Source organism: Scatophagus argus, chromosome 2 (genome assembly GCF_020382885.2).
Source record: "Scatophagus argus isolate fScaArg1 chromosome 2, fScaArg1.pri, whole genome shotgun sequence".
Classification (NCBI taxonomy): Eukaryota; Metazoa; Chordata; class Actinopteri; family Scatophagidae; genus Scatophagus; species Scatophagus argus.
In genome coordinates, this window is record NC_058494.1 from 27978858 (window position 1) to 28003298 (window position 24441).

Here is a 24441-nt window from a genome sequence, read left to right on the forward strand (position 1 = left end):
AATTGGTGCTACATACATAAACTGAATTGAACTGAAAGATGGCAGCGCTCGTATCAGGAATACTTTGGCTTCTCTTTAATATGGTGGGAGGAAGTGGAGACGTGTCGGCCATCTTTATGTGTCAGTGGATCAGTTCACACACCTGTGAATAGGCTGAAGCGTATCAACGACAAACGTTTACCTGATGATGTCAGCAGAGTTTAGCACAAACACTGGGCAGACGTCAACGATGAAGCAAGCAGTGCCGGCGGCCGTCCTGCGTCCTCACGTAGGATTAACCAGGACCACCGTGACCTGCAAAAGCTGTCAGTCTCAGACACCTGATGTTAATGTTCCATATTGTGTGGACAAGATTCCCTAAAGAAACGTCCGAAATGGACGTTCTCTTTAACGATGTGGTTCAGTTTGAGTACAACAATGGAAACCCAACGGCGACACTGAGAGTTTAAAAGACTGGCTGATCAAAAGAGGAAACAGAAGCGACGCCTGATCGCACTTCACCTCCGCGGCTACAACTTCATCCTCACCGCGACGCGAAATGAAAAATGACACAAATCTGCTTCTGATTTTATTAACCTTTTAAAAATGACAAACTGCTGCAGCAGAACAAAAACTGTCGAATAAAACCTGAATAACAAAAGAAGAAACTTTTACATTCTGTCACAACAAGAGCTTTTGCTGAACACACATTAACATCCTGTGGGAGTCCGAGGATCATCAGCGACATCAATGTCCAACTAACCTTAACAGACTGGACTCACTGAGGCCCCGAGCTGGATGTGATCAACTCTGCAACAAACCACAAAGACTGTCTGGCTACACTTTATTAAAAAATGAATAAAAAATGTTACCTGTTGACAGGTGACACCTGTACTAAAAAAACAAAAGAAAAAAAAAGAATTTGGGATATTTGGGGCTTTGTACAAAACCAACACTTTGGTGCAGAACAATTACAGGCTGTTAGAACTTTTAAGATTTAACAGCTTGTAAGATTTGCTTTAACTCCAATATTTCCTGCATTTGGCGAACGCTGTAAGAAACTCAAGGGACTCTAATCTTAAACAGCTCAACACAGAAGTCAAAGATGGTGGCCTCCTGTCACATTTGCTTTAGTTTTTAACTGTTTCCTTTGATAAAATAAAAGAAAAATTTTTAAAAGAATTACAAGATAACACGACTCATCGACTGTTCGTTTGTTACCACAGACGGACTCCTGTGTCTTCTTCTGTCTCTCCAGCAGTTCGCGGGGACATTCTTCATGCTGAGTTTGACAAACCAAACAGGTCCAACGCAGTTCAGAAAACAAACAGGGGTTTGCTGGTCTGCTCCTCCTCCTCCTCCTCCTCCTCCTCCTCCTCCTCCTCCACACTTCGACTCGTCAGCGGTCGGTTAAGCCAGGCTCCTCTGCCGGGGCCTGATCCTCAGATACAGCTGGGAAGCCAAAGGGAAAAGAGTTTCTCATTAAAACGCCATTAAGATAAGACTGAAACACTGAAGCATCTTACATAAGACTGTTGAGTAACAGGAACGTCCTCAGAGCCGCTTTTAAAACTGATTAGAACAGATGAGGTTTAGGGAAAAGTGGAAGAAACAGCAGCGTGACAGGAGGGTTGACGGTTTGCTTCCCTGTGGAGCTCAGCAACCAGAGCAGGAAGTCAGAGTCAACCGTCCTGCCACGTAATCATCCGGTTTACATCGTACTTAAACATAATCAAACTGCACTTCAACACAGAGAAATCTGATCATTCAGGACCAACGGATGCCAGTGGCTTCAGTCGAACAACGTAGAGGAGAAACGTCCGCTCACCCCCAGCAGGTTTCGGGGGATGTAGCCCTCACGATCACCACATCTCGCCCACCACCACTCAGTCTCCACCTCGTCCTCCCGTCGCAGCACCGTCATGCAGTCGCCCTCACTGAAACCGAGTTCGTCATCGTTCTGAGGTTTGTAGTCCCACAAGGCGTACACCACGCCTCGGTTCATCACGCCCATCTTCTCCTGAACACCTGCCGAGAGGAAGCGTTTAGGAACTGCATCATCTCAACAAAATCTTACTCACTCAGTCATTTTTGTCAAGCTGACTGTAACAGGCAGGTAGACCCATGAAACCCCCTTTCAGAGAACTTTGGTATTTTAGCTGAGCTCTCAAAAACTAAGTAGACCTCCTGAACCTCCCAAAGGACCCTTGAAAATCCCTTGATAACAAACGAAACCTTGTAACATCTTTAGAAACTTCTGGAACTCATTTAAGAACCACAAACTACCCTCCCATGAACTGTGGCCAGTATTACATCCTGGACACCTGGAACCTCCACAGTAGCCTTTAACTCCTACCTTAAACGCCCACAGAGCCCCTTGAAGGTCTTTCAACACTCACTTTTGAACCAGACTCTTAATGGAGTCCGGAGCCTGTTGTGGTCTGACTGAACTCAGTCACTGAGCCTCATAATCCCCACTGACCCCTTACAGAAGGACCTCCAAACGTCCTCAGCAGCGTTACGCCTTGTGTTTGGTCTCACCATAGAGGAACTGAGAGCACTGGGCATAGCCGTCTTCCATCTCCTCACATTTGTCTGCAGCTGTCTGCTGGTCGCTGTATGTGGTGGCAAACACGGCAGCCCCGGACTCCACCAGGAACTTACAGACCTGAACGTTGTTACAGGATGCAGCACAGTGGAGGGGAGTCCTGCAGAGAAAGAGAGGAGAGGAGGAGAGACTTGAAAGAACCGGTCTGGAGGTCTGGATCACCGCGCCCACCGTGTTGTTCTGGTTCAACTCACCAGCCGTCGCTGTCTGCAGCGTTGGCGTTGACACCAAACTGAACCAGGAACTTGACGATCTCGCCGTGGCCGGCGCAGACGGCGTTATGCAGCGCGGTGATGCCCTCGTCGTTCGGCATGCTGGGGTCCTCAACCTGCAGGACAGGAATGTGAGTCAGTCACATCAGCTGGGGCTTTTAACTGTCGGCCCTGTCTCGATTTCCCTGTCGTCAGTCTCGACTGTAGTGCCAACACGTTCCTAAATTAACAGCACAGACAGTACAAATGCACCAACCAGAAACCAGCACTATACTTCCTGTGCAGGTGTCAAACTGGGCAAGTGTCCCCCCTGGTGGATGGACAGAGTAACACCAGACACTGGGGCGACTCACGTCGTAGATGACTCGCTGGACGAGGTCGTACTCGCCCTCCAGAGACGCGTCCAGCAGCAGGGCCAGAGGGTTGAACTTGACCCGCACGCTGCGGTCGATCCGGTCCGAGCTGGCTTTCCGGAGGATCGACTTCTTACCCTGAGAGGAACAGCAGGAAAAGAGGGACCATTTAGGCGACGTGACCCTTTAATATCCATCAGCATCACTTTATTGGGACACTTACTGGGGGCACCGCGACCTGTCCTGTGACCTCTGGAGGCTGCAGGTTGAGGGCATCATCCCCCTGCTCCCCCTCACCACAGGTGGGGTAAGGTGGGGGTGGGTAGGGGGGGAACTCCTCTGCAAAGTAGTCCTGGGGGACTGAGGCAGAAAGACACCTGTCCTCCTCCTCCTCCTCCTTGTCCTCCAGAGGGGGGGGCAGGGAGCAGCAGGGGGTGGGGTCAGGGATGGGTGAGCGAGGGGGCAGAGGGGGCGGGGTCAAGCTTTCCTCTGGGCTCCCAGCGAGCATCTGCTGGTCGTCAACCTTGAACGGTGCATCTGCACCATCCACGCCATCCTCGTGAAACTCAGGATGAGTCCCTGCTGGCACAACGGTCTCCATGGGGATGGTTTCCATGGCAGCCAGAGTGGTTTTCTGATAGAGCAGCTTCTGGATGTTGGGTCCTGCCGGGCCCTCAGGCTCAGTGATGGAGCTGCGTTTCTTCAGGGGCCGGGGGGCGTGGTGCAGTCGGCGCCGCAGGGCCTCCAGGTCGGCGTCGCTGGGGTTCCTGTGAGGGTTGGACAGGAAGGGGAGGAGCTTGGTGGGGCTGAGCGGTCGTGGGGTGGTGCGTTCTGCCGTCTCTGCTCCGACGCCTTCACCCTGGAAACTGTTGTCAGCCTCAGTCCCGTCACAAACACAAGTGCCAGGATTCACAACAGGGCCGTCTGAGGTGACAGCCTGCTGCCCCCCACTGGCTGGGAGGACTGGTTTCCCATACACTGTGAGGAGGGAGGAACACTGACGTTAAAGACCAACATCTGGTTTTAGCCCGTGAGTCAATTATCAGCAGCTAGTTTGATAATTCATCAGCAAAAATGACAAAATGTTCTCTGTTTCTAGCTGTCCAGTGTTTGCTATAAACTCAAATGAATAAAGTTGTGTCAGCTCTGCTGTTCCCTCATCACGAGTGCCGATACTGGAACAGCATAAGCAGTTAGCTGTATTAGAGCATCACCTCTGGGCTGGCTGCGGGGCAGTGTGCCCTGGCCGCTCGGTTGGTAGCCCTTCCCTGGCACGGCCTGCTGGGTGTACATGGAGTAGATGGATGAGGCCGCCACAGTCTGTGGTTTCTGCAGCACAGGGGGCGGAGCATCAGAAAGATCGGGGGTATAAGGTCGAATGGCAGCAGCTGGCGGACTCTCCTGCTTGTTGGGTAGAGGGAGGGTGTGGCTGGAGAGCACTCCCGGAGCCCTGAAGTGGCCCCCAGCTGGACGCACCTTTCCAGGGAAGGTCCCGGTGCTGTATGCGGGCTTGGAGAAGGTTGACGGGCCAGACGAGGACGGTTTGGGCTTGCTGGGAACTGGAGGTGGCGCCCCCACCTTGGACAGACCTTTACCTGAGGCCTAAAGGTGGCAGGCAATTCAAAACATCACAGGTTACAAAAGCAGAAATGCGTCCATCATGTGAGTCCACGATGCCACATGAGCTAAACACGCCCATCAAATATCAAACGTGTTTTACTAAAATGATGCACTGAGACGCAGCCTTTCATCTTGCCTGTTGTTAACTTTAAATTTTCTATTCTTCACATTGTTTAAGGTGTGTGCTGTTCCTTAATAAAGTAGTCGTCGAATGACCAATCGATCCCTCAAGTAATCAATCAAGTAAGTCCATTTTAACTGTTAGCATGTAACACAATCGCTAAGTTAATTCTGATTTCACCTCATCAGAGATTAGTGAACACAAAGTTTCTCACAGTGAAAACCAGGGAGGATACCTGGCTGTCCCTGAGCAGGTTCTCAGTGGTGTGGTTAGTCCGTGAGGGGATGGGGGGCGGGCTGTCCCTCTCAGAGAGGCCTTTCTGGTTCGTGAGGGTCTTACCACCTGCAAGAGGGGCAACCATCATCACAACACAGACATCTTCCACTCTGGCATTTCTATACAGCAAAGTTTATAATCTCACAGACACCAAGCTGCTTTCCTCCAGGTTTCATTTTCTAAAGCCAAGACAAGCCAATCCTCAAATTTGCCATACCCAAGTGTCCCTGAATGCACCATCAATGCACCTGAATGCACCAAAAAAGATAATAACGAAGGCAAAGAAATGTTGCAGCATATCTCATGAAAGACTGACAAGCCGTGGAGTCTCACCGTTATGTAAAACAACATCACGTCTTGTGTTGACATCGAGCTCTGACTGACCTGAGTTGTGGCAGCTGAGGCTGGACATGCGAGGCAGCGTTGAGGCGTGGCTGTAGCCTCCACCGGACTCAGACGAGCCGCTCCAGTCAGACAGTTTGCTTATCTTTGATGTGGTGAAACCTTTAAAGAGCAAAGAAACTTCAATCTAGTACACTGTAGGTAACAAGTTCTAACGTGTATCTTCACGTGCAGCACCTGAGGCTGGTTTGACTGGTCTGGGAGGCGGCCTCAGGAACGAGTCGGGCATGGGCAGGGTGGTGGTGCCGTCCGGGTACGCCGGCTTCACCAGAACCTCCTGGCGGACCGGCACCGGAGGCCCCTGAGAGCTTGTTGTGGATGACTGGATGTATGGCCCCACCGCCGCCACTCTGGAGACCACACCATGCTGAGGGGCCACCCCGTCTGAAGCCACCTGGAGGGGACGGAGGGAATATTTGACAGCTCCAGCAGTTTTGGTGTTAAGTCTGATGTCTGCAGACAGAAGCTAACGAGCAAAACTTAATGGTTCAAAGTTAGCAATGAAACCTAATAATTTATTAAATTTTGCTTTTCCTGAAGGTGTACTCATTTAAGTGGCTCCAGTTAAAAGCTCAACAAAGTCCCTGTAGAATATAACATATTGTCCTCACTGGCAGGTTCTCCTTCTGCTGCAGGGCAGCTTTCTTCTTCCAGAGTCGCAGTCGGAGCTCGGCCAGCCGACGGTCCATCGCCGCCACCTCCAGGTTCCTCTTGTTCAGGTTGTCCCTCTGCTGCTGCAGCCTGCCGCTCTGATCCTGGTTCAGCTTGTTCCTAAACTGGAAGGTCAGGGATGAAACTCAGTGAAAATCAGCTGAGAGAGGAGGAAGCTAATGCTGCAACATTAGCTAGTTAGCCTTTCTTTTCACTGTGGTCACACCATCATTTTAATTTTAACTAAAATCTCAATCTCTGTCAAAATAACGACTGACTGGACTGTTAGCCGACTCTTTAACAGAGCAGTTAAGAGTTTAAAGTAACGGTCGAATTTCTTCGCTGAGGACCAAGTTTGTTTCAACTTAAAATGGCAAACATTTTCTGCTTCCAGCTTCTAAAATGTGAAAACAATATAATAATAACAACAAAATAATAAAACATAAATGTCTCATATCTCCTCCGACACCACTTTGTGTGTTTAGCTTCTAGCTAGTTAGTTACTGCACAGTCTTCTTTTGTCTGTTTGGTGGCAGGTAGCGACCAGCGTTAAGGTGCTTTACTGCCACCTGCTGTGATAAAGAGAGAACATAAAGAAATAATTCAATAAGCATTGGATAATTTTCTAATGTCAACCACTGAACATCGTCACCCCAGCTGCTCAGTGTGTTATTTGTTCTGATGCCAGGAGACTCTCACGTCCACATTACTGAAAGAGTCGTAGACCTGCTGACGCTAACTGCTCCCTGGAGACCACGGCCGCAGGTCTGCTGAAGTCCTCACCTGCAGCTCTTTATAGAGGCGCTCCAGTTCAGCTGTGGAGGATGTGGTGTTGTGATGATGAGGAAGAGGCGGAGGAAGAGGAGGCTCCAGTCTGTTGCTCCTCAGCGCCTCCAGCTGGCCGCTCAGCTCCTCCACCCTTGACACGGCGACCAGGAGCTCCCTCTGCTTCTGCTGGAACAGACCGGTCATCTGCTCGATCTCCTCCACTGACACACAGAAAACACAGCAACACACACACACACGCACACACACGCACACACACACACACACACACACACACACACTCTTTTTAAAAAACCTCTTCAATATATCAAAAGAAACCAGAGTACTTCAGCATCAACAGATAAAGCCGAAGCTAAATGCTAAAGACAAACTTGCTGAAATCAAACACACGCAGCTGAGCAGATGTGGATCTGAAAGGATTAAACAGTCACAATTACATTTGACATGACAAGCTTCTTAACGTAAAACTTGTGATTTCCATAATGCTGACCCCGAGTCAGGGTCAAAGCTATCTGATCTGATCTGGCCAGGGTTCATGTTTCTGTCAGCACACGTCACACTGAACACGTCCTGCTCTCATGACTCAGTTTCAGTCTGAACTCCATTTAATCCTGTGAGGTGCTGCTCACAGCCGTTCTGAGCCAACAATCACAGCAAAGTGTTTCAGCCAAAGCTTGTTGTTCAGCTTTCTCTTTGTGCCTTTTATTTTGTAGGTCTTCCTGTGAAGCACACGGTGAAGAAGCTGAAACGTGCTGCCCTTCCTGTAGCGGCGGCAGCTCATTACGCCAGTCAGTCAGCTCTCTTCCTACATAGCTGATGGGCTGCAGGTCTCTGGATATTTTCTGGATTTCTGCTCTTTGTTGGGTGTTGTTGAGGTTTATGTGGAATCAATCACATACTAAGTCCCATGAATCAATAAACACAACCCTTCCTTGTATTCACTGTAGCCACTGATGTTGTCAAACCAAAGCACAAGCTGCCAGCTGCTCTTCGCCGGACGCCGACTGCTCCAAACTGCTGTGGTTCAGCCACAAGCGCCTGACTTGCAGCCTGGTTAGTTGGATTGGTGATGCAGACTGATTCAGTATCATCCAACATAACAAACACTGTGACAGACTGTGTCCAGCCACCCAGACCTCCACGTCACACTGACCCAGTTTGCTGTTGCTGAGGCGTTTCTGCTCCACCTGGCCCCTGAGGGCCCGGACCCGCCGCAGCTTGGCCTCCTGGTTCTGTGCGTTTTCTCTGAGCTGCCGCAGTCGCTCCTGGTCCGACACCTCCTGCTGCTGCTGCTGCCGCTGATCCTGCAGCTTCAGGTACCGCAGCCGCTGCTCCTGCAACAGCCAGCAAACACACCCAGTCAGCAAACACACGTGCAGCCCGGAGAGGAAGGTCCTCCACACACTGAGGGTGAGGGACTCAGCGAGAGCCCACAGGTAGTTTAGCCTGGCCCTGCGGCAGGTAGTTTAGCCTGGCTAAGGGTTAGGGTTAGGGTTAGGCTTAGGCAGGTAGTTTAGCCTGGCCCTGCGGCAGGTAGTTTAGCCTGGCCCTGCGGCAGGAGCAGCACAGCTCCATGATGCTGCAGTAGATTAACGTGATGCGTTCAGTAGCAGCGTTAGCAGGGGTGTGTGGGCTGTGTTGTACCTTGGAAGCCAGCAGCTGCTGCTGGGCTTTGATCTGCTGCTGCTGTCGGGTCGCCAGATCCTGCAGGTCGCTCAGCGTCACGTCCAGACGAGCCACAGGGACCTGCAGGCCACACACACACACACACGCACACACACACACACACACACACACACACGCACACACAGTGTGTGTTTACATGTGGTTCCTCAGAGGCCGATGAGTGTCAGAGACTACGTCCATGTTTTAAACACTGTGTGGACCAGATGCACAGAAACTGATGTCCGTCTTCTCACGTGACCCTGAGTCAAAGTGTCTCACCCCGTTCTCCAGACATCTGTCCACAGATGTTTTCACTTGGTTCCTCTTCATCATCTGATCTGCAGCTCTGGACCCACCTGCACGTGAGAACTCGGTTAGTGTTGGTTTTCATAACGTCTGCAGACACTCTGGGGGCCGTGGCTCTAAAGTCTCATAAGAACCGGATGGTTTGTGAGTGTGTCTAACGATGTGTCACTGGTTCTAAAGACATGGACGAAGTAATACGTTCACATTCATTCTTTTCCTTGGATTTGACATTAATTTTTTGGGAAGAGACTGAGTCTGTTTTATGAAACTACTCATCAGGTTATTGGTTATGGTTTCTTCACTGTGAACCGATGAGCCCGGAGCTGAGAGCCACAGGAAGTCACAGTAAGAAAACAAGATGACATCAGCTTCGTCCTCTGGCGATCAGGTAAAAGATGACCTGACTGGTTACCAGCTCAGGAAAACCTCAGAGGGGAGCAGCTGCACACACAGAATTACTGCGAGTATTACTGCAAGTATTACTGCGAGTATTACAGGCTGATCAATGTATTTATACCCCGTATTCTCGTCCACGTCAGTCCGAGTTCAGCCACCATTTTGTCTGGAGGAAGACTCTGTGAAGGCTTTTCACACCGATTCGTTACTGCGTTCGATCTGTAGCTGAGATAAGCAGCCTCTCCGTCAGGTGTTTCTTACCTGGCTCTCGTCCTGGAGCTCTCTGGTGATGCAGGAGGTAACGCACCTCCCCCCTCTGCTGCCCCCATCGCTGCAACACCTCCAGCATCCGCTCTGCTTCTCCGACCACGCGTTCTGATTGGTTAGTTCGACACCACAAGGTTTGTTAGCTTGTTGTGCGATCTCAAAGTACTCTGACTGTTCAGGTTTGGAGGCTTTGGGGGGGGGGACTCACCTGAGCCTCTCCACATCTCGGCGAGGTAGCAGTCTGCCTCTCCGGGCTCCTTGCAGAGCTCCACCACATCTCTGCAGAGCGTCTCCGGCGTGATGGGAACCTCGCTGAAGTGCTGGTCGTTGTTACTGAGGTACACGGTGAGGAACATCTACAAACAGAAACAGAAAATTTAAAAAATAAATAAAAAATAAAAAAACTTATAATAAATTGTGTGATTTATGAGGTAAAAAGCTCCAGATGTTTCACCCACAGCAGTGCTGCACCGTCCAGAACACACAGAAGACACTTCCTGCCAACACTAATTAGACTGTCAGTCACTCCACACGGGTTCGCTGTTCGGACCTCCGTGTTACCAAACAGGCTTCAGACCAGCATCTGAACCAGGAGCTGAAGACAATCACATTCAGGTAAACCACTGGCTCGTCTTGATTGTGTCGACAGATTGTGTTCAACCTGCACCTTCCTGTACTATTTAAGACTGAATCGGATATTTGTGGACACAGTAGCTCCCATGATGCATTGGGCCATCTGTTACTCCAGCAGGGTATCTGCTGCCAGGACCAGAGCCAGATCGCCTCCTACAGCCAGCCAACCTGCACGGAGGCAGCGTTCAGCGTTTTCCAAGCTTTCCTCATCCTGGGAGGCACTGAGCGATGACTGGCTCAAAGGCTGGCCGGAGGTTTGACGGCCCTGAGCTGGTTTCAGCCGTCGGCTCGTCTCCGTCTCCACTTCGCTGCCCTCGGCCTGACGTGAAAAATGAGCCGCCGCCTTTGACCTTTCTGTCGGGCTTTCGGCGCTCACAGAGCTGAGACTGACTGCCTCATTTACATGCAGATGATGCTCGCTGTTACCGAGGCTGAAAGTGAAGCCGTGAAAACACAAGTGAGAAGTGCTCAGTTTGAGTCCAGCAGCAGTCAGACCCGCAGAAAGCACTGCTGATGCATGGAAACAACATCAGAGAAGCGATTAGCTGTCGCTGGTGACCCACAGGGTCAGTAAACCGTAAACTGTCCCTCGTGGTGTCCGAAGGCGTGAAAGTGACGCCGAGTATTTGTGCATTCAGCTCCTTCTGTTCTTAGTTTGTCTTTGAGCTGCTTCCACTGACAAAACTCTGTTTTCTTTTCAGCACAGTGAAGGTTCTGCTTAGGCAATCAGAAAATCAAAAATCTTGCTCGGAGCCTTCAGCACAGTCAACACTGGAGTTTGGAAAAACGTCTGATTTACAGCAGAGGAACTGAATTATTGACGCCATTTTAACCTCAACACGTGCACATTTTGACTAAAGTGACACGTTCAAAGTCGTCACGCTGTGCGTCGCGGACACGATGCTACAAAGCAAAGTGAGAAGAAACGTGGAAGGAACAGACGAGAACCGCAAGGTCACATCGACAAGCGACGTCACCGACGTGACCATCACATCTGAGTGGAAATCTGTACGTCCCCCCCACGTCAGTGACAGAGACGAATTAGTCTCAGCGAGAAGCATCCTGCTGTCCCACATTCAGCTCTGAGGGAAAAGTGGAGCACCGCCGCCACCTTCCTTCAGGTTCACCAAGATGAAGTGGGTCGCTGCTGTCAGTCACTGAACCGAGGTCGACCGGGAAACGCTGCAGCCAATCGGAGCCTGGGCAGGAGAGGCTGTCCGTCCCTCAGGACGACACCAGGGAGGGGGGAGTGAGACCTCCTGTCGCCGCCGAGGCTGGTAATAGAATACAGTACAGACTGAAGGTGTCTGTGGTGAAGTGGGGTATCAGAAGAAGGACAGTTTCAGAGTGTCCTGCAGCCTGCTGGCCTGACGTCCACAGTTCAGACTGTTTACATCATTTAAATGACATTAAGTGTCCCTCAAACGCAGCTCAGGTGGACACTTTGAATCGTATTTCACTTTGGCCAATTTTGGTTTCAGACTGAAACTGCTGGAGGACGTTTTTCTGAAAATATCAGGTTGAATGTGGACAAAAGTCCAATTCTTTTTTAGCTAAGCTGACAATCCTGATGAGCCTGAATAAACTGCAGTTTGCTAGAAGCCTTTAACCACTGAACAATCTCTGTGGGTTAGCAGGAGTCAGAACACAGTGAAACTTTTGTTCATAAGTTCAAACTCATTAGTTAGCAACAGACATGCTAGTTAAACACTGACGTCACTGAAGTACTAAAGTGCAGACAGTTCTTCTTCTTCTTCTTCTTCTTCTTCTTCTGGTGTTTCTGGCAGTCAGCAGACAGCTTCAGGGGCACATCATGGTTTACCGGAGGAGGACCGACCCTGATTTACATGAAACTAAGAAAACAAAGACAAACTAAAATTGGATCTGTGAGCCGAGCGATGAGACGCATACGCGGCTGAGGATAAATAAAATCTCAGACTTTCACTCGGCCTCTCTCAGGTCTTGGCTCGGTGGGCTGTGAGAACTGGGCGAGTGACCCTTTAAGTTTGGCCTGAGTGAACTCTTTGACTACAGTGCAGAGGGAGGGTGAACGGCTCACAAAGACCCGCAACAGGAGCCCGTCGTGTTATCGACACCGAGAACTGACGACAGGAAGCTAAGACGGCCCACCTGAGAGCGGCCCGGCACACCTACCTGTCTGTCTGTCTGTCTGCCGGCCTGTCTGTCCGTCTGTGTGTGTGCGTGTGTGTCAGCTAGTCAACAGTCTTGTAAAACTCCTGAGGCTGAAGCTCTTAATCCAGACAGGAATTAGCAGAGCATCGCGCTCGTTAATGCGACCAATCAGCCCACAACCCCCCACTGCTGCTGAGGAGGAGGAGGACATTAATGATCCGTCCACTGTCTGAAAGACGTCAACAGCTTCTTCAAAACAACGAGGATTCAGGAGCGTCAGACGGTCTTCTTATCCCGACGCAACACGTGTTGACACGGACTGTTAAATACTTTACATCCACACCAGCAGCAGAAAGACTTTACTGTTTAAACATTTAAAATCTCTTCTTTAGTGACGTGACAGCTGGTGTTTCCTTGTCCTGCTGGACGGATGCAGTCTGACTAACGATGAAACACAGCAGTGATTTAACACAACAAGGCAGATCAGTTAGTACTTCTGTTTACATCAGAGGGCTGACTTCTCACGAGAAAATAACCTGCACCAGCAGATCAGCTGACATCTTTATCAGCATCTTTCACGCCGCATTAGGACCTGAAAGACTTTATTTCACTGTAAGGAAGGTGTCAAAGCCTTAAAAGTCCAAAACCTGACAAATACAAACGTGAACAGATTGTTTCTGGAGTTTAGACGCAACACATCAAACCACGTTGGAGCAAACTGAAGGGAAATATGAACTGGGTTGTTGGTTGGTACGATGGACGATTCATGTTTTCATCCTTTGTTCTGTTTCTGCTCGGGGAAACGCGGTGGCAGCTGGCACGCTGCAGGTCACATCCCAAATGTTTTGTAGGCGGCGTGGATGGCTGGAGCCATATGGTCGACGGCATCACGTGACGCACCAGGACTGGATTAACAACACACACACACACACACACACAGTCTGGAGCCCACCACAGTCAAAAACATCAAGACAGGATGCTCTGAAACCAGGGCCGCCCTCTGATTGGCTGCCTGCTGGACTTTTAAAACGTACACGGGGATAATTAACACGTTTTCCGGTCATTAACAAGTTATTGTTAGCCTGTCAATGTCGGTTGTTCAAGGTTCACCCACAGGTCACTCATGACTGCTTCAGTTCGTTAAGAGACACAAACCTACCCAACAAATTCCTGTCATGCTACACGTTAGCATGCTACATGTTAGCATGCTACACGTTAGCATGCTAACAGATCAAAGCTGCATTCATAAACAGCAACAGGAAACCAAAGTCAGTGTTGTGACACACACTAATCCGCCTTGTAGAAACATCAGATGAATGGAAATGGAGCCTTGGTTATAATATTCTTATCTTATCACACTGTGGTAACAAAACTACCAGAAATGGTGACTTCGTAACGTCGCTGATGCTGAATTACAACTAGGAGGCTGGCGTGAACAGCGTGACCTGAACTGAAAACTGCACATGCTAGATGTTGCACATGTAAAACGTGAACTCGTGCACGCTAACATCACGTTACCATGTCAAAATGCTAACTTGCAATGCAGAGCTGAGCCTGACGAGCTGAGCAGGATGCTTTGGCTCTTTGGGTCCAGATCACTGACCGTATATAAAGATGGACGACATGTCGGCTCCCCAGAGGTGAAGCCAAACCATCCGGACGGCCCCCTGGTGGCTGGCTGCAGTACAGCTCATAAACCCCCTCACCAGCATTCAGCAACATACTGCTGATGACGAGCGTCACGGGTCATGACTGCAGCTCAGACCTCGTGGATCACGAACACACCGGAGCTCGTCTGAACCAATCGAACGCCTGTGAAAGCACCTGGAGTCGACCCAGCAGGGTTCAGGAGGATTCGTGATGGGAAAAAATCTAAACTCAACACACACTGATTTTATTGTCAGTGTGAGGCGGACATTATAAATGAACAGGAAGGCTACAACTTCCCTGCTTCAGTTCCTCATCAAATGAGGAATACTAAAATAATACTGTTCCCGTATGACCTTGAACAGCACGTGTACGTGTGTGTGTGTGTGTGTGTGTGTGTGTGTGTGTGTGTGTGTGTGTGTTTCTGGTCTCTGTGGCAACAGTTACCAAGCAGCACGGCGAGCTCCACTGAGCCTGCAAGACGATGAGTCCGTACTATAATGAACAGGGCGTGTTTGTAGGGAAGCGTGGACGAAGTACTTCAGGATCAGTTTTTGAACAGGAGGGACAAGATCTGCACCACATTCATCTGAGCCGGACTCACACTGTGTTTTCAAAGCAAGCCGAGAGGAGGTCACACTCTGAATGATAATAAGGTGTGGAAAGAGAAGTTCAGCTCGGTGTTTCCTCAAACAGACCTTCCTCCTCCTCCTCCTCTCCGTCACCTTCCTGCCTCAACCACCAGAGAGAACAGCAGCACAGGCTTCACGGACCCTGAACAAACCCACTGTGGCGTGAAAGCTGTGGTGTCATGTGACCAAACCCAGCACACATTACATCTGGTTTGAAATACTACAGTTTTTCATCTTTTTGAGTTTACAGAGATTTCAAGAAAAGCACAATTTGACTATTTTTTAAAAATACAAACTCACTGTGCTGGACTTGGCCTGATTTTCTTGTGTTTGAGTGTTTCCTGTCCTGCGTGACGGGGGTCAGGGCTTAGAGGATCAGTCTGAGGATATTCTCGCCTGTCAACAAATCTATGAACACACAAACAGTCCCCATCAAATGCACCGTTTCCTGTTTGTTTTACGAAAAACCTACAGTGAGCAGCTGTTTGAGGAAAACACTGGACCTGTTCTAAACTTCAGATTTATGAAGCGTTCTTAAAGTTTTACGTGTTCGGTAGGAACAGACAGGAAGTCCGGCAGTATGAAGAGACGGACTGACATGCTGCTGGTGTCTGAGATGACTTTTCCTAAGGAAAGCAGACATCCATTCATTTTCTATACTGCAGGGGAGCTGGAGCCTATCCCAGCTGACTACAGGCGAGAGGCGGGGTTCACCCTGGACTGGTCGCCAGTCAATCGCAGGGCCAACACACAAAGACAACCACTCACACCTAGGGGGCAACGTAGAGCAGCCAGTTAACCTAATGTGCATGTTTTTGGTATTGTGGGAGGAAGCCGGAGAACCCGGAGAAAACCCACGCAGGCACAGGGAGAACATGCAAACTCCACATAGAAGGGCCCAGACCGGGATTCCAACCTGGAACCCTCTTGCTATAAGCTAACCACTGCACCACTGTGCCGCCCGGAAAGCATATTTGGGCAAATAATAAAGGCCCGCCAGTAAATAAAGGCCTGTCCGTTAATAAAGGCCTGGTCGGGCCCCGGATGTGAGGCAACACGGCACACCAAAACCCTCTCTGGTTTTACTCTCGTGTTCCCACTGCTGATGAGGGGTGATTATCAGGACCATAGTTTAACTTATTTCATTTTTAATCTTGTATTTGTTCAGTTCAACCGATAAAACACTACAGGTTTCAGTGTCTGAATCTGGTAAAAGAGTCTGGTAAAAGAGTCACTGAACATTTATTTGTCTTTAAGGTACTTCAGCTTTTCAGCTTAGCCTAAAAATACTGCAATCAGCCTGTAAAATAACCACCAAGTGTACACGTTTACTGTAATTGTAGAATAAAAAATGTTAAAGCACAAGACTGACGAGGTTTTCAGTAAATACAGAGAAATTACGACATTAGTTTAACATTTACTTCATCCACATTCAGCTCAGTCTGTTAGAACCTCTTAGGTCTTACTGAGAGCAGCAGACTCTGGTCCGTGCGGGTCTATGAGACATGAGACCCGTTCAAGATTCGCCCTTCAGGAACCCGAATGTGCGAGGCTCAAGTTTCTCAACAGGGTTAATTAGTGGAGATAATAAGAACTCACAGAACGGCGTGAACGAAGCGTTTTCCACTCACCGGCATCATGTTGGCAGTTTCCTCGGACTGAGAGCAGCTGAAGCATCAGATCCTCCTCCTCCTCCTCCTCTTCCTCTTCTGCTGTCTGTCCGTCCGCATCACATCTATTCTTATCGGTGAGAATTCTGCTCCTCCTCGACCTGTTGCAGTGAACCGGCGGGCCTTTCTCTCGGTCTGCGGTCCGACCCCTCTGGAGACCAGGAGAACCGGACGGTTCGGGAGCAGCTCGGCCTGAGGCGGGAGGAGCCGGCGCTCACAGCTCAGCCTGTGTGCGATAATCCTCCACCCGTCCGTCCGACTGGGAGCCTGTCAGCGCGCTGCCAGCACAGCAGACCGCCGCTCACCTGCCGGAGCCCCGCCAGCGACGATAACAGCACGTCCGGTGCGGCTTTTCAGAATAAAGGCATCATTTGTTGTACAAGTCCAGTCTGAGACCTTTGACTCTGATTCTCTCAGCGATTCAAACCAGGACAGTAATAATGTATTACCAGGGCACATAACTCCACAGTATTTAAATATGTTCAGAATATCAAGGTATCTAAACATCTTAAATGTTAAGGTGGAGCTCCACTGAACTACTACACGCTGTATAGACTTAATATGAACAGCACCTCCTCCACCACACAGTAGACAGACAGCAGAGCACCTTCTCCCACAGGCTGCTACAGCTCTGCTGTCAAAGGGACCGAGACAGGAAGTCTTTCCTGCCACATGCCATCACACTGTACAATAACAGCTAAAACTGTGGTCATAACATACAGTCACTACACACTTTATATGTTTTACTCACTCACCTTACATTCTACTGGCACCTTACGCTCTACCTCTACTTTATTTTGCACTACATTACACTGTTTACCGTTGTATACTGTATATACTTTTTTCATATTGCCTTGTATATATATTTATATATGCCACTTTTTATTTAGCTATTTTTAACATTTTGTTTAGCTTGTTGTGTGTATTGCTGTTGCTGCACTGCAGTTTCCCAGCCTGGGATCAATAAAGTATATCTATCTATCTATTTATTATAATTTATCAGCCGGTGATATATTTTTCATTAATCTGAATCTCACCTCAGAGTATGAATAACAAATATGATTTATTTGTGATGCTCTGAATACAGTTTGCTGATATTTTTACATGTTTAATTTTCCAAAGCTTGATGTCACCACTTTTACTGAAGGAAGTTATATGAATACACTGTTTATTTTGAAGAATAATTTATCAATTTCCGGTTTTATTTTATCCAACTTGACAGAACTCTTCAGGGCTCTCCTGGCAACGGGAAAAATCCCTCCTCCTTTCCCTCCGTGAGTGTGTGTGTGTATCCGTCTTGTGTGTATTAATATTAATGAACTAATGAACTATACGTATTGAATATGAGAGGACAACATGAATGGAAGGCTCCATAACTGCACAGCGCACTGATAGCGACCCCTACTGGCACAGTGCGGACATGCTTTTATCAGCTTTGTTATCGAGCACACAGTACCAGACAGTGGAGGAGGACCTACTCAGAGCTAAATGCACTGGATTAAAAACCACAATACCCCCCTCTGAAATGTACTGCTGCAATGGAAACGCACTGACAAACGTAGACGAACAAGTAGCTCAAACTTGTACTTAAGCACAGAAGTTGAGAGACTGTTCAGTTCAGGAACTCTGGACACAAACACATAAAACACACTGGTAGCTGATGAAGTGAAGAATTATAAATACCTTTTGACCAGCAGAGGGCAGCACTGCGCATGACCATCCCTCCCTGACAGGAAGTAATTGGCACAGTTGTATAAAGCTAGCATGTTGTGGTTCCGCTAAAACTGGAACCTCGTCTACATCCCTTCAGAAAAACAGTGCAGAAACAAAGCCATTAGGTTTGACATGTTTGCTAACCGAGCGCAGAACAACAATGAACCACAGCAGACTGTGGTGTCAAACATATGCGGGTGAAATGGCAGCACATTTGCTCTTTTGTCTCGTCCAAAACGTCGAACAACCTGGTGAAACGTTTATTTTGTAACCGGAAATGCTTCGACTATGTTGTTACCGGAGTGATACTTACGGCTAACGCGGATACACGTGGACGACGGAGCTCAGGAAAACAGGACTTGAATAAGAGCTTGATACCAGGCACTTAAAGCTTTAACTGGTCTCAGCCGCTTGGCGTAAGCGTCGCGTCTCCGCCGGGCGGACGGACACGTTAGCGGGGACATCGCGGGGTTTCCGGTACGCTTTCTCCACTCTGACACACAAACCGAACTCAAACTCTGCTCTCTGTAACATCACAAGAGCGGCTCTTATTTAGACAAAAGCGGAAACGTTTACTGTGTATGCTAGCAGGCAGCGAATTAAGAAAACACCAGATGTTTGGTGTGGAGTTTAGCTTAACGTTCTTCTGAAAGTCTGACTTCCTCCTGTCGAAGTTGGCTTCATGGAGCCGCACTGAGCAGGACCAGACTGAGCCGCCGCGCCGGTCTGAGGAGGCCTCCGCAGCCTCGTTAGTGACGTCAGGGATTCAGCATTTGTTTTGTGAGTGTCTGACTTTTTCTGTTTTATTTATTAACAATCGTGAAATGCTTACAATTAGGACATGTGCATAAATCTCAAAGAACAACAGAGGGGAAAGACACCGGGTCATTAAGTATTTCGGATGCGTAATTTTGACGTCACTTCCTGAGTGCGACTCACGCTGTTTATAACGGAGTGCGTGTGTGCAGGCAGAGTCGCTGCTGTGCATTTGACTAAATGTCCAGAGTCCCAGCGCTGAGAGCTTCCGCCTCCCGGCGCCTCCGTGCGGCCGTGGAGGACAGGACTGTGGGGGACCAGAACCAGCCAGGAGCTTTAATCCAGAGAGCCACTTACAAGCAGATACTGAGCAGACGTCACACGCGGAGACCAGAGACTCTCGGTCAGGTTCAGATGTTCAGAAAAGCTGCGAGGAACCTTTAAGTGATGCAGAATGAAGAGCAGTTAGAGCTCTGGAAAGCTGCAGAAACACAGCGGATCTCAATGTGGATCTCAATGTGGATCTCGATGTGGATCTCGATGTGGAGCAGATCTGCTGCGTCATGATGGACCTCCTGAGTTTTTGAGTTTCCTTCTTGTTGCAGACGCCACAATGTGTCCACATACAAACATGTGAACCAGTTAAAAAAACGTGACACCTGAAAAGCGTCTTTGCCGTGTTGCATTGTGGGACGTTTATGCAGGGTCCGGGTTTACGCGCAGCAACATTTCCCCTTTTCTGACATCCTTAAAACACCTCACGTCCTGTTGATGCTGATTGGTCGATTATTGGCTCGGCAGTTTGCAGATGATCGGTTGTGCGATCGTATGCCAGCTTCCTGTCCCACAGTGCCGTCAGTCTGACTCTTCCTCCTTTGTGTTCCACAGCGGTTCTCTACAGACGTGGAGATGAAGGGGAAGGAGGAGCGGCGGCGGCCGGCGGCCCCGAAGAGGAGAAACGTGTCGCCGAGCAGCAGTGATGATGAGGACTCGGACGTGGAGAAGAACTTCGCTCTGCTCACTGAGGGAGGAGGAGGAGCTGAGGAGGAAGAGCAGCACCACGCAGGAGAAGAAGAACTGAGTGATGATGATGATGAAGAAGAAGGTTCTGATGGTGATAATGAAGAGGATGAGGAGGGTCTAGATGGTGCCGAGGAAGAGTCTGATGATGATGGTGGAAAGGAGGAGGAGGGTGAGGGAGGTTCAGACAGTGAAGCCTCTGCTGATGAAGATGATGATGATGATGAAGAGTCAGAGGACGCTGCTGGCAGCAGCGAGAGGCAGACGAGAGAAGACATCAAAACAGGTGAGTTTGAATGTGAGCACTTTGAGTCCAGCAGCTGAAGCTGACAGGAAGTCACTTGTGAGTTTAGTGAACCTGAGAAAAAATACGAGCCGACACGTTTGGTGTCTCACAACATAAACTAAAGTCCTGCAGGTTTGCTGTTCAGTATGAATGTGTAGTAACTGAAGAACTACAGCACACAGACAAAAGTATTGGGCCACCTGCCCATCACACCAACAGGGACTTTAGTGACGTCTCATTGTAAACACACAGACAGCTTTGCAGCTCTAACAGCTTCCACTCTTCTGTGAAGGCTTTCCACAACATGTTGGAGTGTTTCTGTGGGAATTTGTGCCCATTCATGCAGTAGAGCATTTGTGAGGTCACACACTGATGTTGGACCAAAAGGCCTGGCTCACAATCTCCGTTCCAGTTCATCCCAAAGGTGTTGGATGGGGTTGAGGTCAGGGCTCTGTGTGGGCCAGTCAAGTTCTTCCACACCAAACTCATCCAACCATGTCTTTATGGAGCTTTGCTTTGTGCACTGGGGCTCAGTCATGCTGGAATAGAAAAGGGCCTTCAACAAACTGTTGCCACAAAGTTGGAAGCATAGCATTGTCCAAAATGTCTTGGTGTGCTGAAGCATTAAGATTTCCCTTCACTGGAAGTCAGGGGCCGAGTCCAAACCCTGAAGCCCAAACCCTGTCCCAATACTTTTGTCTGTGTCGTGTACTTCATGTCTCGATGGGATCCTTTAGCAATCAGAGCAGCCGAGGTGGACGTGATTGACTCTGTTCTTCTGTTGCCTGAGCAGAACTTTCCAGCATGTCCTTTGAGGACATCCTGAAGCTGCAGAACAAAGTGGGAACCAAAGTGTACAACGAGGTGGCCTACGGCGGCCAGAAGAGCGCCGAGAGCAGCAGGAAGAGACGCCCGAACAAGAACAGGTGAGCAGCCTGGCAGCACACACACCTGAGTGTTTGCCTCCGTGAGGGTTTATTCTGTGTGTGTGTGTCGTCAGGCCCGTGGAGATCTCAGCCAAGAAGGCGGCTCCGTTCCTCCGTCAGGTCGTCGCCGTCAGGAAGCCGGTGAGTCAGCAGACCCACAGATCCCGCCGAGTCGGCGCCGCTGCCCGAAACGCTTCACGTGATTCTGTTTGCTTCCACTCAGACGTATCGAGACCCGCGATTTGACGACCTGTCGGGAGAGTACAAACCCGAGATCTTTGAGAAGACGTACGAATTCATCAACCACATCAAACACAGAGAGAAGGAGGTGAGAGAAACTTTAAACCTGCCAGCTTTGATTCTTCAGCAGCCAATCAGCCGCAAGCGTCGGCCTGACTGTCGTTTGTCTGCAGGCGGTGCAGAAACAGCTGAAGAAGAAGAAGATGAGCAACCAGAGGAAGGAGAAACTGCAGTTCCTGCTGAAGAGGATGGTGAGACATGCACACGTCACACCTGTCACACCTCTCACACCTGTCACACCTCTCACACCTGTCACACCTGTCACACCTGTCACACCTCCACGGTCTGACGCGAGCCTCTGATCCTCTGTGACTGCAGGAGAGCCAGGAGCGAGCGAGGAGGAGCCGAGAGCAGCAGAGGGAGAGAGAGCTGCACTTCAAGAGGCAGCAGAGAGAGCGAGCCAATCAGGGCGCACGGCCGTTCTTCCTCAAGAAATGTAAGAACGAGTCCACGCGGTCGGCTGTTAGGCCGCCGCCGCCCGTTTCCTTTTCAGCTGAGGCCGTCACAGTCGGGTTTTCTGCTTTTCTGAGCGTCTTTTGGTTTTGGAGGACGACTCGGCGAGCTCCGCGACGCGTTTTCACTCTGTTCTATTTGTTTTATATTCTGAAAGATGAATGAAAATACGCTGAAGGTCATGAGTTACGTTCAGTTGGCTGCTGGAGCGTCTGATGTGTCGCTACATGACAAACAGACAGGCAGACAGCACATTAAAGGAGCAGTTCAGCCATAAATAAAGGCCAAGTCGTTCTGTCCTGACCGCCTGCCGCTCGTCCACAAAACGTTTCCGGAGCTTCACAGTAAAACGGCGTCGCAGCTGCACGGCTGCAGCGACTTTCCTGGAAACTTATTAAAAATGTGAAAAAATGTGGGGAAAATTGGCTCAATGAGCATTAAAACGAATGCAAAGAGAAGCCCGTCAGTTTACGTCTTCTGTTTGTTGTTCTGCAGCCGAGAAGAAGAAGCTGCAGCTCGCCGAGAAATACGAGCAGCTGAAGAAGAGCGGCAAGCTGGAGAACTTCCTGAGCAAGAAGAGGAAGAGGAACGCCGTGAAGGACCGCAGGAAGCTGCCCCAGCAGCTGCAGAGGAAGAAGGCGGCGTGAGGCGTTCAGGGACACTAAAACGCCTGGAGGAGAAGCTGCTCGGCCTGTAATGAGCCGCTTCAGCCTGCGGGTGGAGCTGTTCAACAGTCACAGGCTTCTCCATCCCAGCATACACGCACTCAAAAAATCGTTTAGTTGATCCTCAACTTTGACAGCAGGTTGAATCTCACCTCAGGGTCGCCTGTGCGAACACTGAAATGTCTGAGGTTGGAGAGTCCGTGAATGCAGCGTCAGTGAGAAGGCTGCTGGTTGTTTCCCTGCAGATGAGAGCAGAACGTTTTACAAACTAGCTGTGCAGATGTTATCGGATCACATGTGGTTCACCTCAGCACCTTTTTTGTTTTTTTGTTTTTTTAATTAAAATCTATTTTGTGGGGGTTTTTTTGTCTGTACAAACATGTCAAGTCAAAGTGAAAAACGAAGCGGGTGTAACGTTTAAGGTCTCAGAGGAACTTGCTGATTGTAATCCTACAAGTCCAAACTCAAACTTTTAAGATTCTGCTTGTTTCTCTGTCAGAACAAATAAACTAAAGAAACAAACGTGAAAATCTCTGCCATCTGCCTGCTTTTACCTTCATCAGCTTTTCTTATTCTTTCTTTGTTCGTCTCCCTCATCTCGGCTTTTCTCAAAGTTAAATCTGCGGAGTCTAACGAGAGCTCAGCTTCCCTCCTGTTGTCTCCGCTCTGACAGGTGGCCTTCATCCCATCAGAGCCAACAATAGTGGAGGAGGTGGGGGCCCTCACATGGGGGTCAATGGGGGGTAATGCAGGGCCTTAAATTCATGAGCTAATACAAGCCATTCAGCAACCCCCCAGTCCATCAGTCAGCCTGCAGCTTCTCTTTGAGGCTCTGCTGCTGGAGGTCAGAACACTTTGTGTGTGTGTGTGATTCTTAAGGTTTAACTTGGCACAGGATGTTGAAACTACTGAATTTCAAATGAATTTGGTTGACAAACACGACAAACTTTTAGTAGTTGTCAACAAAAAGACGTTCATATATAATAATTTTTGTCCTGTTTGTGAGACTTTCCTACTGGAAGTTACTGCCAATTCAAAACACACGTATTAAAACATATTTTATCCCTCTCGTAGTGATAACAGGATGTGACTGTGAATGTAAACGGAAGAAGATGCACATTTAAACTTAAATTTGCAATGTCATGATAACCTTGTGTGTGCGTAGTGTATAAAATTCCATCCTTTCCATTTTAAAATACAACTGCTGACTCAATGAAAAATAAAATGAAAATTAGTGAAAACAAAAAGTGTAAAACCACAAGTCACACTGAAACTGAATGTTGACTGTTTATGTCAACTGTAAACTGGACTTTTGGCAAATATCACAAACAAACAAGTTGAGTATGAAACTTCACTTTGATTTCAGTGTGTAACCCTGACCGCCAACCCTCAGTGTGGTCCCCTCTGGGACACGGGACGAAGACAAAAATCAAAACAGCGTCTCATCATGACAAACTGACAGTCTGTGAAGCAAAATTCTTCATCCAATCGTGTGTTTGACAAAGTGGTGAAGCTCAGCCCATCTCACCTGTCAGCCAGTTTACCTGTCGACTGTTCCACACCGGAACAACCACCTTCCCGGTCTGTTGTTCCCGTCCCGACTGGTCCGACACACGTTGCTGCCATCAAACAGACAATAAGCAGATATTCAGAGCGGCTTCGAGTGAGTAACAACAGGTTTCAGTACGACAGAAAACATAAGCAGAAGAGCAGGAAGGAGTGAAGGCTGTCAGAGATGTTAGGAGAGAAGCTGCAGGTGGAACAGGTGAGTGTCCAGGTGCTTTTAAAGGAACAGAGTGACACTGCTGCTCTCACTGCAGCTGGTAGGCTGAAGTTCAGGAGATTTGAACTCGGATTGCTGGATTCAGAGTCCAGAGTGCTAACCATCACACCATGGAACCTGTTTCAGAAGCTCAGTGGAGCTGACGAGCTCAAACATTAAATATTTGACTTGAGTTTAAGTCA

At 49.0% G+C, this 24441-nt stretch overlaps 2 protein-coding genes across 14 annotated transcripts; one reads left to right on the forward strand and one right to left on the reverse strand.

Annotated features, from left to right (window-relative positions):
- Positions 1-555: 555 nt before the first annotated feature.
- On the reverse strand, positions 556-18520 carry LOC124052445 (apoptosis-stimulating of p53 protein 2-like). 11 transcript variants are annotated; one of them, XM_046376784.1, is made up of 21 exons: positions 18384-18520; positions 18041-18161; positions 16319-16706; positions 9851-9998; positions 9637-9750; positions 8953-9029; positions 8653-8754; positions 8162-8342; positions 7006-7211; positions 6183-6347; positions 5749-5965; positions 5554-5673; positions 5129-5235; positions 4629-4754; positions 4367-4481; positions 3376-4130; positions 3153-3290; positions 2782-2915; positions 2521-2687; positions 1808-2007; positions 556-1431 (listed from the first exon to the last, which is right to left on the reverse strand). In XM_046376784.1, the coding sequence occupies exons 3-21, from the start codon at positions 16325-16327 to the stop codon at positions 1390-1392; spliced, it is 3123 nt and encodes a 1040-aa protein (XP_046232740.1). In that variant the 5' UTR covers positions 16328-16706; positions 18041-18161; positions 18384-18520; the 3' UTR covers positions 556-1389. The 11 variants fall into 11 exon arrangements, with proteins under 11 accessions (XP_046232740.1, XP_046232731.1, XP_046232670.1 ...); XM_046376775.1 differs by having other exon boundaries at positions 5108-5235; XM_046376714.1 differs by adding an exon at positions 14988-15095 and having other exon boundaries at positions 4367-4754; positions 5108-5235.
- Positions 18079-23006, forward strand: rrp36 (ribosomal RNA processing 36). Of its 3 annotated transcripts, none has more exons than XM_046376816.1 (8): positions 18079-18195; positions 19715-20132; positions 20926-21058; positions 21133-21199; positions 21282-21386; positions 21472-21549; positions 21677-21794; positions 22307-23006. In XM_046376816.1, the coding sequence occupies exons 2-8, from the start codon at positions 19736-19738 to the stop codon at positions 22456-22458; spliced, it is 1050 nt and encodes a 349-aa protein (XP_046232772.1). In that variant the 5' UTR covers positions 18079-18195; positions 19715-19735; the 3' UTR covers positions 22459-23006. The 3 variants fall into 3 exon arrangements, with proteins under 3 accessions (XP_046232772.1, XP_046232753.1, XP_046232763.1); XM_046376797.1 differs by lacking the exon at positions 18079-18195 and adding an exon at positions 18408-18547; XM_046376807.1 differs by lacking the exon at positions 18079-18195 and adding an exon at positions 18714-18850.
- Positions 23007-24441: the final 1435 nt, after the last annotated feature.